The following is a 13,586-nucleotide window of genomic DNA, read 5'->3' on the forward strand; positions in this document are numbered from 1 at the left end:
TTGCAAGCCTCCCACTTTTACCTCCAAACATAACAATGGTCATTATGGCAAAACAGTTATATTTTTGTTTCATCATACCAGAGGACAATTCTCCAAAAAGTACTATCTTTGTCCCCATTTGCAGTTGCAAACCGTAGTCTGGCTTTTTTATGGCGGTTTTGAAGCAGTGGCTTCTTCCATGCTAAGCGGCCTTTCAGGTTAGGTGAATATAGGGCTCGTTTTACTGTGGATATAGATTATTTTGTACCTGTTTCCTTCAGCATCTTCACAAGGTCCTGTTGCTGTTGTTCTGGGATTGATTTGCACTTTTTGCACCAAAGTACATTCATCTCTAGGAGACAGAACGCGTCTCCATCCTGAGCGGTATGACGGCTGCGTGGTCCCATGGTGTTTATACTTGTGAACTATTGTTTGTACAGATGAACGTGGTACCTTCAGGCATTTAGAAATTGCTCCCAATGATGAACCAGTTTTTTTTTTCTGGGGTCTTGGCTGAATTCTTTAGATTTTCCAATGATCCCAAGCAAAGAGACACTGAGTTTGAAGGTAGGTCTTGAAATACATCCCCAGGTACACCTCCAATTGACTCAAATGATGTCAATTAGCCTATCAGAACCTTCTAAAGCCATGACATCATTTTATGGAATTTTCCAAGCTGTTTAAAGGCACAGTCAACTTAGTGAATGTAAACTTCTGACCTACTGGAATTGTGATACAGTGAATTATAAGTGAAATAATCTGTCTGTAAACAATTGTTGGAAAAATTACTTGTGTCATGCACAAAGTAGATGTCCTAACCGACTTGTCAAAGCTATAGCTTGTTAACAAGACATTTGTGGAGTGGTTGAAAAACGAGTTTTAATGACTTCAATATAAGTGTATGTAAACATCCAACTGCAACTGTATATTATTACATATTAACTGAATGAACAAAGAAAGTGAAGAAAGAAGGGTATTTGCAGAAGCTTTCAAAACTATTTCAACATCGGAAACTATTTTGTAATTGTCACGGCCGTCAAAAGAAGTGGACCAGCAGCGTTGTGTACATTTTATTTTATTTGAAAATGTCGCCAACAAAACAACAATACAGGGCTAAGTGCCACAAACAAAGTTAACTAGCCACACTGAAAGGAGGGGAAAATGGCTACCTAAGTATGATTCCCAATCAGAGACAACGATAGACAGCTGTCCCTGATTGAGAACCATACCCGGGCCAAAACATAGAAATAAAGAAACATAGGAAACAATACATAGAATGCCCACCCCACATCACATTACACCCTGACCTAACCAAATAGAGAAATAAAACGTCTCTTTCAGGTCAGGGCGTGACAGTAATTATGAAAATTTCACAATGGATTGTCTGTACAAAACAGACAAGAATTGAGACATACTCTGGTTGAGTTCTTGCAAACAAAAACACCCCTGCGCTTTCAAACTTTGGCTTCACTGTGATGTCATCTCGTGACGTCCACTACCAGCTGAACTCTGACCAGTGAGGTTGAATCAGTTCAGACACTAGCAGGTGTGACACAAGACAGATTCACACTCTCTGTCTGCACAGAGTTGAAGGACATGCTCCTCTTCATCACTGTGTGTAGACAAGGACTTCACTGTGAAGCCTTTGCTGTGGAAGACGTAGTCACTGAAGGCTGGATTGACCACTAGACAAGAGGAGACAACCCTGTTACTGTAGTTAAAGTCTTGCCTCAACATTCAAGGTATTATGAACTCCATATAACAATGTTCCAGTCTGTTTGAGAGTGCAGTTGCATCTCCGCTTACTGCTCTGATCAACACTATGGATGACCATGTGGACAGTGTTGTTGTAAAACAACGTGGTGTTAGAAGTGGGATCTCCTTCTCTCTCCCACTGAAGTGTGGTCCCTTCTGGTAGGCTGGACAGCTCACAACTAAAACTCACATCAGAACCCAGACGAAATGAAGGCCAATTATGAAGGCAAGCCCCATGCCCTATCTGTGGACATAGAACAGAACTGAAATAATTGTATTTCTATGGTGACAAACCAATGCCACTTAATCAGCTTAGTGTCATACATACAGTACCAGTCAATAGTTTGGACACACCTACTCATTCAAGGGTTTTCTTTATTTTACTATTTTCTACATTGTATAATAATAGTGAAGACCTCAAAACTATGAAATAACACATATGGAATCATGTAATAACCTAAAAAGTATTAAGCATATCAAAATATATTTTATATATTCTTGAAAGTAGCCACCCTTTGCCCTGATGACAGCTTTGCACACACTTGGCATTCTCTCAACCAGCTTCACCTGTAATGCTTTTACAGTCTTGAAAGAGTTCCCACATATGCTGGGCACTTGTTGGCTGCTTTTCCTTCACTATGCGGTCCAACTCATCCCAAACCATCTCAATTCAGTTGAGGTCGGATGATTGTGGAGGCCAGGTCATCTGATGCATCACTCCATCACTCTTCTTCTTGGTCAAATAGCCCTTACACAGCCTGGAGGTGTGTTGGGTCATTGTCCTGATTAAAAACAAATGATTGTCCCACTATGCACAAACCAGATGGGATTTCGTAGTGCTACAGAATGCTGTGGTAGCCATGCTGGTTAAGTGTGCCTTGAATTCTAAATAAAATCACTGACAGTGTCACCAGCAAAGCACCCCCACACCTCCTCCATGCTTCGTGGTGGGAACCACACATGCAGAGATCATCCGTTCACCTACTCTGCATCTCACGAAGACAACGGTTAGAACCAAAAATCTCAAATTTGGACAGATTTCCACCGGTCTAATGTCCATTGCTCGTGATTCTTGGCCCAAGCAAGTCTCTTCTTATTATTGGTGTCCTTTAGTATTGGTTTGTTTGCATCAATTCAACCATGAATACCTGATTCACACAGTCTCCACTGAACAGTTGATGTTGAGATGTGTCTGTTACTTGAACTCTGTGAAGCATTTATTTGGGCTGCAATCTGAGGTGCAGTTAACTCTAATGAACTTATCCTCTGCAGCAGAGGTAACTCTGGGTCTTCCTTTCCTGTGGCGGTCCTCATGAGAGCCGGTTTCATCATAGCGCTTGATGGTTTTTGAGACTGCACTTGAAGAAACTTAAAAAGTTCTTGAAATGTTCTGGATTGACTGACCTTCATGTCTTAAAGTAATGGTGGACTGTTTGCTTATTTGAGCTGTTCTTGCCATAATATGAACTGGGTCTTTCACCAAATAGGGCTATGTTCTGTATACCACCACTAGCTTGTTACGAAACAACTGATTGGCTCAAAAGCATTAAGGAAAGAAATTACACAAATTAACTTTTATTAACAAGTCACACCTGTTAATTGAAATACATTTATAGTGAATACCTCATGAAGCTGTTTGAGAGAATACCAAGGGTATTCATCAAAGAAACAGTGGCTACTTTGAAGAATCTCAATATGTGGGAACTCCTTCAAGACTGTTGGAAAAGCATTCCAGGTGAATGTGGTTGAGAGAATGCCAAGAGTGTGCAAAGCTGTCATCAAGGCAAATAGTGGCTATTTAAATCATCTAAAATACATTTTGATTTGTTTAACACATTTTTTGGTTACTACATGATTCCATATGTGTTATTTCATAGTTTTGATGTCTTCACTATTATTCTACAATGTAGAAAATAGTAAAGAAAAACCCTTGAATGAATAGGTGTATCCAAACTATTGACTGGTACTGTGCATTGAGCGAATAAAACATTAGGAACACCTGCTCTTTCCGTGACATAGATTGACCAGGTGAAAGCTATGATCCCTTATTGATGTCACTTGTTAAATCCACTTCAATCACTGTAGATCGGCGTTTTCCCAAACTCGGTCGTTAGTTTTTTTTCCCCCAACACTACACACCTTAGGTGTACCAGTACCAACCAGTACAGAGTCAATGTGGAGGCTATATACAGGGGTAACAGTACAGACTCAATGTGGAGGCTATATACATGGGGTACCGGTACAGAGTCAATGTGGAGGCTATATACAGGGGGTACCGGTACAGAGTCAATGTGGAGGCTATATACAGGGGGTACCGGTACAGAGTCAATGTGGAGGCTATATACAGGGTGTTATGGTACAGAGTCAATGTGGAGGCTATATACAGGGTGTTACGGTACAGAGTCAATGTGGAGGCTATATACAGGGTGTTACGGTACAGAGTCAATGTGAAGGCTATATACATGGGGTACCGGTACAGAGTCAATGTGGAGGCTATATACAGGGGGTACCGGTACAGAGTCAATGTGGAGGCTATATACATGGGGTACCGGTACAGAGTCAATGTGGAGGCTATATACAGGGGGTACCGGTACAGAGTCAATGTGGAGGCTATATACAGGGGGTACCGGTACAGAGTCAATGTGGAGGCTATATACAGGGTGTTACGGTACAGAGTCAATGTGGAGGCTATATACAGGGGGTACCGGTACAGAGTCAATGTGGAGGCTATATACAGGGGGTACCGGTACAGAGTCAATGTGGAGGCTATATACAGTGGGTACCAGAACAGAGTCAATGTGGAGGCTATATACAGTTGGTACCGGTACAGAGTCAATCTGGAGGCTCTATGCATGGGGCACCGGTACAGACTCAATGTGGAGGCTATGTACAGGGGGTAGCGGTACAGAGTCAATGTGGAGGCTATATACAGGGGGTATTTTATTCATTTTAAAATTTTTATTTCACCTTTATTTAACCAGGTAGGCTAGTTGAGAACAAGTTCTCATTTGCAACTGTGACCTGGCAAAGAAAAAGCACAGCAAATCGACACATACAACAACACAGAGTTACACATGGAATAAACAAAACATAGCCAATAATACAGGAGAACAAAAGAAAACAAAAAGTCTATATACAGTGAGTGCAAATGAGGTAAGATAAGGGAGTTAAGGCATTAAATAGGCCATGGTGTCGAAGTAATTATAATATAGCAATTAAACACTGGAATGGTAGATGTGCAGAAGATGAATGTGCAAGTAGAGATACTGGGGTGCAAAGGAGCAAGATAAATAAATAAATACAGCATGGGGATGAGGTAGGTAGTTAGATCAGCTGTTTACAGATGGGCTATGTACAGGTGCAGTGATCTGTGAGCTGCTCTGACAGCTGGTGCTTAAAGCTAGTGAGGGAGATATGAGTCCCCAGCTTCAGAGATTTTTGCAGCTCGTTCCAGTCATTGGCAGCAGTGAACTGGAAGTAAAGACGACGATTGGCTTTGGGGGTGACCAATGAGATATACCTGCTGGACCGCATGCTACTAGTGGCTACTATGGTGACCAGGGAGCTGAGATAAGGCGGGGCTTTACCTAGCAGAGACTTGTTGATAACCTGTAGCCAGCGGGTATGGCGACGAGTATGAAGCGAGGGCCAACCAACGAGAGCGGAGGTTAGTTAACACAGTGTCCAAAGAGGGGCCTGAAGTATACAGAATGGTGTCGTCTGCGTAGAGGTGTACCAGAGACTCACCAGCAGCAAGAGCAACATCATTGATGTATACAGAGAAGAAATCCCCTCCGATTTAACACACTGAACTCTATCAGAGAAGTAGTTGGTGAACCAGGCGAGGCAATCATTTGAGAAACCAAGGCTGTCGAGTCTGCCAATAAGAATGTGGTGCTTGACAGTGTCGAAAGCCTTGGCCAGGTCGATGAATACGGCTGCACAGTAATGTCTCTTATCGTCTGCCTTTATGATGTCGTTTAGGACCTTGAGCGTGGCTGAGGTGCACCCATGACCAGTTCGGAAACCAGATTGCATAGTGTAGAAGGTACGGTGGGATTCAAAATGGTCGGTGATCTGTTTGTTAACTTGGCTTTCGAAGACATTAGAGATGCAGGGTAGGATAGATATAGGTCTGTAGCAGTTTGGGTCTAGAGTGTCACCCCCTTTGAATAGGGGGATGACCGCGGCAGCTTTCCAATCTTTGGGAATCTCAGACGATACGAAAGAGAGGTTGAACAGGCTAGTGATAGGGGTTGCAATAATTTTGGCAGATAATTTAAGAATAGAGGGTCCAGATTGTCTAGCCCGGCTGATTTGTAGGGGTCCAGATTTTGCAGCTCTTTCCGAACATCAGCTATCTGGATATGGGTGAAGGAGAAATGGTGGGGGCTTGGGCGGGTTGCTGTGGAGGGTACCGGGCAGTTGACCGGGGTAGGGGTAGCCAGGTGGAAAGCATGGCCAGCCGTAGAGAAATGCTTATTGAAATTCTCAATTATAGTGGATTTGTCGGTTCTAACAGTGTTTCCTTGCCTCAGAGCAGTGGGTAGCTGGGATGAGGTGCTCTTATTCTCCATGGACTTAACAGTGTCCCAGAACGTTTTTGAGTTTGTACTGCAGGATGCAAATTTCTGCTTGAAAAAGCTAGCCTTAGCTTTCCTAACTGCCTGTATATATTGGTTCCTAACTTCCCTGAAAAGTTGCATATCACGAGGGCTATTCGATGCTAATGCAGAACGCTACAGGATGTTTTTGTGTTGGTCAAGGGCAGACAGATCTATTCCTGGTTCTACATTTTTTGAATGGGGCATGCCTATTTAAGATGGTGAGGAAGGCACTTTTAAAGAATAACCAGGCATCCTCTACTGTCGGGATGAGGTCAATGTCGTTCCAGGATACCTCGGCCAGGTCGATTAGAAAAGCCTGCTCGCAGAAGTGTTTTAGGGAGCGTTTGACAGTGATGAGGGGTGGTCGTTTGCTCGCAGATCCATTACGGATGCAGGCAATGAGGCAGTGATCGCTGAGATCTTGGTTGAAAACAGCAGAGGTGTATTTGGAGGGTGAGTTAGTTAGGATGATATCTATGAGGATGCCCGTGTTTACGGATTTGGGGTTATATCTGGTAGGTTCATTGATAAATTGTATGAGATTGAGGGCATCTAGCTTAGATTGTAGGATGGCCGGGGTGTTAAGCATGTCCCAGTTTAGGTCACCTAGCAGCACGAGCTCTTAAGATAGATGGGGGGCAATCAAATCACATATGGTGTCGAGGGCACAGCTGTGGGCAGAGGGTGGTCTATAGCAAGCGGCAACTTGTTTCTGGAAAGGTTCATTTTTAGAAGTAGAAGCTCAAATTGTTTGGGTACAGACCTGGATAGTAAGACAGAACTCTGCAGGCTATCTTTGCAGTAAATTGCAACACTGCCTCCTTTGGCAGTTCTATCTTGTCGAAAAATGTTATAGTTAGGAATGGAAATTTCAAGGTTTTTGGTGGTCTTCCTAAGCCAGGATTCAGACACAGCTAGGACATCCGGATTGGTGGAGTGTGCTGGGACAGTGAATAAAACAAACTTAGAGAGGAGGCTTCTAATGTTAACATGCATGAAACCAAGGCTTTTACGGTTGCAGAAGTCAACAAATGAGAGAGTCTGGGGGATGGGAGTGGAGGTAGACACTGCAGGGCCTGGATTAACCTCTACATCACCAGAGGAACAGAGGAGGAGTAGGATAAGGGTACGGCTAAAGGCTAACAGAACTGGACGCCTAGTACGTTCAGAACAGAGAGTAAAAGGAGCAGATTTCTGGGCACGGTAGAATATATTCAAGGCATAATGTACAGACAAAGGTATAGTAGGATGTGAATACAGTGGGGGTAAACCTGTGCATATAGTGATAATGAAAGAGATCTCTAGAAATAGCATTTAAACCAGGTGAAAAAAATATATAAAAATATATATTCATGGGACACGACAAGACAAAGGACAAATACGTCTGACTGCTACGCCATCTTGGATCAACGATGCCGCTGTTCTATCCTGCCGGCACATCGTATTACCAGCCAGCTGTATGTTGAAGGTGTCGTCGTTCAGCCACGACTCCGTGAAGCATACGATGTTACAGTTTTTAATGTCCCGTTGGTAGTTTAATCTTCCTCGTAAGTCAGCGATGTTATTGTCCAAAGATTGCACGTTTGCAAGCAGAATGGATGGAAGTGGGGGTTTATTCGATCGCCTGCAAATTCTCAGAAGGCAGCCGGACCCCACTTTCTCTGCCTCCTCTTCAAGCAGATCACGGGGATCGGGGCCTGTTCCCGAGGAAGTAGCGTATCCTTCGCATCGGGGCTCGCCAGTGTCGTGAATTGAAAAAGAGGATTCTGCTAGTCCGTGGTGAGTAATCTCAGTCCTGATTTTCGGTTATAAGAGACGGTAGTGGCAACATTATGTACAAAATAAGTACAAAAATAAGTTACAAACAACGCAAATAAGTGAACAAAAAAACACAATCGGCTGGGGCCACGTGAAACATCTGCCATCTTCTCCGGCGCAATGAATCATGTATGCATATAGACACATTTGAAACTGCTGTATATTATCAAACTTCAAAAACTTGTCCGGATTTTCTGTTACTTCCTTTTCAATATGGGGTCAATCAAATGTATCATAATATATCAACAGGGTTATGTAACATAGCTGAGAGAAGAACTGTATCATAATATATCAACAGGGTTATGTAACATCGCTGAGAGAAGAACTGTATCATAATATATCAACAGGGTTATGTAACATCGCTGAGAGAAGAACTGTATCATAATATATCAACAGGGTTATGTAACATAGCTGAGAGAAGAACTGTATCATAATATATCAACAGGGTTATGTAACATCGCTGAGAGAAGAACTTGAACTTGAAATTTAGAGAGAGATCTGATTGTACAATATCTAAGTAAGCAGGAAGACTGGCTTTTTTGTCTTTTCCCACCTCCAATCATCACTGAAAAGCCACCTCATTGGCTAACAAGATTCCGATCCCTCCCCCATTCCATCTCCACAGGACTTCTTATTAGTTCTGACACCACACACAGCTTTCTGCGAACCCATGTAACCCTGGCCCCCTTCTTAAAAGGCCTCATTACCAAACAACCCACATCCCCATGAAGCCACTGCCCATGCCCCTTCCTTTCTCTATCCCGGGGCCTCTCTCATACATGCCTGCCCTAACACATATTGTTTTCCCTAGAACTGGGCCTGTGAAGTAAGGGAATTTCCGGAGGTGAGTGTGCATCTGTATGTTTGTTTATGTAGCGACCACACGCCAGTGAGAAGGAGCAACCTGGTTTCAGAGCATTTTGTATTATTCTGTATGTAAATCCGAGACACTCCATTTAGGGGAAAGGGGGATACCTAGTCAGTTGACAACTGAATGCATTCAACTGAAATGTGTCTTCCACATTTAACCCAACCCCTCTGAATCAGAGAGGTGTGGGGTGCTGCCAATTTAGTATGATATGTTATGTTTCGTATGGTCTGTATTAATTTGTGGATGTCCGTCATCAATTTCATATGATACGTTACAAATTACAATTCGTATGATATGTTACAAATTACAATTTGTTATTGCTAATGTTGGCTAGGCTAGGGGTTAATGTTAGGAGTTAGGTTAAAAGGATAGCTAAGAGGGTTTGCCTTAAGTAATCTTGTCTTATGTAACCATACCAAACGTTACATGTCAATTATCATTTGAATGTCTCCGATGTACTTTTACTGTGTTACGTCTAGTCTATGAGACCAGGCTGGAAAGAGTGCCTGAGTTGAAGTAAAAGCCGTAAAGTAGCAGGAATCTTTCTGAGTGGAAGAGAACACTTCTATTCCTGTTGTTTTCTGCTGTAGCTCAGTGGCATGGCCCATCGTCTGTTTGAAGGTAAGGAGCATGCTACCTCCTACTGGAAGTACAGGGTCTCTCCCTCAGCTCAACTCATTGAAGAAGTCATGTCCTTCCTAAAGAAAAAGGTAGGAGTGACATACATGTTTCACAGAATACAAAATACTATTTGTTTGTTCTTATTTTCATGCAATATGTACAGTATGAGTTGAAATCATATAGTTACTGTCTGTGGATGTAAAATATTTTCAATGACAAATAGTAGTGCAGAATTAAATTACAGAATTATATTGCTGCATGTTTTATTCCTGCTTTTCAATGTTTTACTAATAAACTGGACAATCTCTTGCCTTAAAAAATATTCACATGTACTAATGATGTCTCATACCTATGTGTGATGATCATGTGTCTTGTCCTGACAGAGGGGCGTGCAGCCCTGTGACCTGGCAGTAGACGTAGGCTGTGGGTCGGGTCAAGGGACCGTGCTCCTGGCCCCTCACTTCTCCTCAGTGGTGGGGACCGACATCAGCCCTGCCCAGTTGGAGGTGGCCCAGGAGCACACCACCGCCCCTAACATCTCCTACAGGTCAGAGCCCCAGAGAGGTGGAGGTCTTCAGGGGGAGGATAGGGTTGTATTTCGTGGTAGTGACACTGACACTGATTCAAACCCTCTGATTCAAACACATTATAGTCACAGAATGAGTTTTGGTATAAGTAGTATTTATAGGGTAGTGTAGAGGGTAGATTTTATGTACAGATTTATTTATTTCTGGGGCATTTCTCTGAGACCTAACAAGAGTCCTAGTATAATGCAGATAATAAACTGAGTGGTTCATGAATGCTGATTGGCTGACAGCCGTGGTATATCAGACCGTACACAACGGGAATGATAAAACACGGCTCCAATTGCGTTGGTAACCAGTTTATAATAGCAATAAGGCACCTCAGGGGTTTGTGGTATATGGCCAATATACCACAGCTAAGGGCTGTATCCAGGCACTCTGCGTTGTGTCGCGCTTAAGAACAGTCCTTAGCTGTGGTATTTTGGGCACATAAGCAATAAGGCACAAGGGGGTGTGTTAACTAAACCAGTGTGATGGGAGAAGGAACGATAGGGTTAGAGTCCTTTGTTGAAGGGGACACGGTGAAATTAGGCCAAGGGCCAAGACAGACAATGGGACCCTTGTCTGCTCAAACTCATGCATTTCTCCCTCTAGTGAGCAAACAAAGAAGCTACAGCTACTAATACTGTTCTGGAACACATCTACACGTACAGTAGATGTTCCCAGTTAGGACTGAATGAAGGGAGTCATATCCAAGGAACCAAACCAAAACACAACTTTGTGTGTGAATTCTAGTCTGGTTCCAGATTTGTTAGTGCATTTTTGTCAACTCCTATTGTGACAATAATCTTAGGAGTTGGCAAAACAGCACTAACTGATCTGGTACCATTCTGTCGGATATCTTTAAATTACAACATGACCTTGTGTTTGTATGTATGTATCCCTGTGTTAGTATGTCTCACGTCTCTGTGTCTCTGTTTAGACAGTGCCAGGCTGAGGAGCTGCCGTTTGCAGACAGCTCAGTGGACCTGGTGACGGCCATGTCTGCCTTCCACTGGTTTGACCGGCCGCGGTTCCTCCAGGAAGCCCACAGGATCCTGAAGGCTAAAGGTTGCCTGGCCCTACTCAACTACACCATGGATATGGAGCTTGACTATGGAGACTGCTCCCACAAACTCAACACAGTCTGCAAAGAGGTCTGGAAACTTTATAAAATAGAATACACGTGTATTATACAAACACATAAGTCGATCACGCACATGTTTGTTTTTTCAACATTTGTATTTTTTTTACAATTCTATCTCATCAGTTTTATGCTGCACTCCTGCCCTATCGTAACCCCTGCCTGGGCCCTTGCTCTGTTGCTCTTTACAAACAGTGCTACAGTTCCATCCCCTACACAGAGAAAGAGTGGTGAGGCCGGATACATCCACTGCCCTCGTTGCTATTACCTATGTACTTACAAGAAGTGTTTGATTTGATGTACAAGATGGGTTGGGTATACTCTAAGGTAATGTTAATGCTGTGTTGTTAGGCAGGAGTGTATGTGGGTGAAGAAGTCCATGACTCTGTCCAACTACATGGGTATGATAGAGTCATTTTCCAGCTACCAGGCTCTACTAAAGAAAGACCCAGAGGAAGCCAGCAGACTGTCAACTGACATCACCCACAGGTTGGTCCCTGTCACAATCCCTAGTTGATGCTGGTCAAAAACGTAAAGGTAACATTTCATGTTACATCTCACATCCATCTCTCCCACTCTCTCGTTCCCTCTCTCCTCTGCAGACTGTTGGCTGTGATGGGGGTGACCTCCCCAGAGACTGAGCTTGTGGTTGGAGTAAGGTATTTCTTCCTGCTAGCCTGCAAGTCAGAGGACTAGCTACCGATCGCTGACTGAGACTACACTGTGTTCCCTTTGACACTGGACACTCTAAGATGTGCTACTACTTATCTGTCTTGATTGTGTTATTGACTGTACGCTTCTCAACTGTGTTGTTTGATTTTGTCACACTGCTCTGCTTTATCTGGTTGCAGTTGTAAACAAGAACTTGTTCTCAACTGGCCTTCCTGGTTAAATAAAGGTGAAATAAAATGGATTCATGGTGAACATGAGAAATGATCGAATAAGTGATTACATTTGTATTATAACTTTCCAGTGATTGGCATCTCATTTGTTATATTTGTCACTCTGGCTACAGTTTTGTTTACTTTACAAGCACACGAACCTAGCCCAGTGGTTTGAGTGATACCAGATTTGTGTGTGTGCAGAGTAGAGGATTCCTAGCAGAGGGATCTCTTTATGGCTAAAAGTACTGGTACCTAGCACAGCACTTTCAGTATCCAGTTTTCCTTCACGGATACAAGCTTCTATAGATTACTTTTCAGAATGTCTGTGTGTGGGTGTTTCTAAGTCCTAAACTCCAATGGCGGTCTCTTTAGCTACACAATCTGGTCATGATCATTTATTGTTGCCAAAACAGAATTTTTCACACCAGATTACATGACATTTGAATAGATGCTACCTGCACTCTGCTGACTAAGGTGCTGTTCCAACTATGGTCACTAGAGGTCATTGTTTGAATGTTCTATTCTCAGCCAGGCCAATCTTTTTGAAGAAAACACATTTGAATTATATCTCTATTTGAGCAAAATAAGTAGTTTTTTTATGATCACAAGAAAATCTTAATAATTATGGTCTAGAGCCCCACAAATCTGAATGTTCTGTCATAAAGTGAGAACAATTTGTTTCGCTGGCTGATATGGCTTCTACTTAGAAATGCTACAAGAGTAAATGAATATATGACATTCACTGCTATAAACCTGTCTCCAATACAATCACATCATTTACACAGACCTACTTCGGACCTTCGTGTGAAAAGGCATTCCATTGTCTGTTTTGTCAACGACAACACTTGTGCTAACCAGATGATCCCAATGATTTAGGTAGCCTAGTAAACGACGACCCCTCTGGTATGATATTCTTGATTTATTTAACCTTTATTTAACTAGTCATATTACGAACTGTCTGGGACTTGTTGTTGTTTCTCTGTTAACTATTCAAAGATATTATACTTATTAAGTCAAAGACAAAATTACCTGCAAATATATTAGCATAACTAGGCTACACAGAACCATGGCGGACATATTAAAACGTGTCCCAGTCCAACATACCTAGCCCTCGTCGTCTTCCACCGGATCGAGTACTCACCTGTGAGAAAATGTAATAGCCCAACTCGAAAAAAATATAAAAAAATAAAAGGAACGATTTTCTGTTAAAAAAATCCAAATGACATCAGTTTGACAGGTTGTCAGGAAATAGAAAGCTGTGAAAATGATCAAACATGTTTCTGATTAGATTTCAGTTCGGCTTCGACGCATATTATATGTGGTTGAAATACTATCAGCTTTTAT

General features: G+C 42.5%; 1 protein-coding gene across 1 annotated transcript; it reads left to right on the forward strand.

Annotated features, from left to right (window-relative positions):
• The first annotated feature begins 8,807 nt into the window (after nucleotides 1–8,807).
• On the forward strand, nucleotides 8,808–12,291 carry zgc:162780 (class I SAM-dependent methyltransferase). Its single transcript, XM_021579707.3, has 7 exons — nucleotides 8,808–9,003; nucleotides 9,621–9,740; nucleotides 10,035–10,198; nucleotides 11,158–11,371; nucleotides 11,485–11,588; nucleotides 11,710–11,847; nucleotides 11,961–12,291. The coding sequence occupies exons 2-7, from the start codon at nucleotides 9,630–9,632 to the stop codon at nucleotides 12,052–12,054; spliced, it is 825 nt and encodes a 274-aa protein (XP_021435382.1). The 5' UTR covers nucleotides 8,808–9,003; nucleotides 9,621–9,629; the 3' UTR covers nucleotides 12,055–12,291.
• Nucleotides 12,292–13,586: the final 1,295 nt, after the last annotated feature.

The sequence above is a fragment of the Oncorhynchus mykiss genome, chromosome 22 (assembly GCF_057628025.1).
Source record: "Oncorhynchus mykiss isolate SJ-2025 chromosome 22, ASM5762802v1, whole genome shotgun sequence".
Taxonomy (NCBI): Eukaryota; Metazoa; Chordata; class Actinopteri; order Salmoniformes; family Salmonidae; genus Oncorhynchus; species Oncorhynchus mykiss.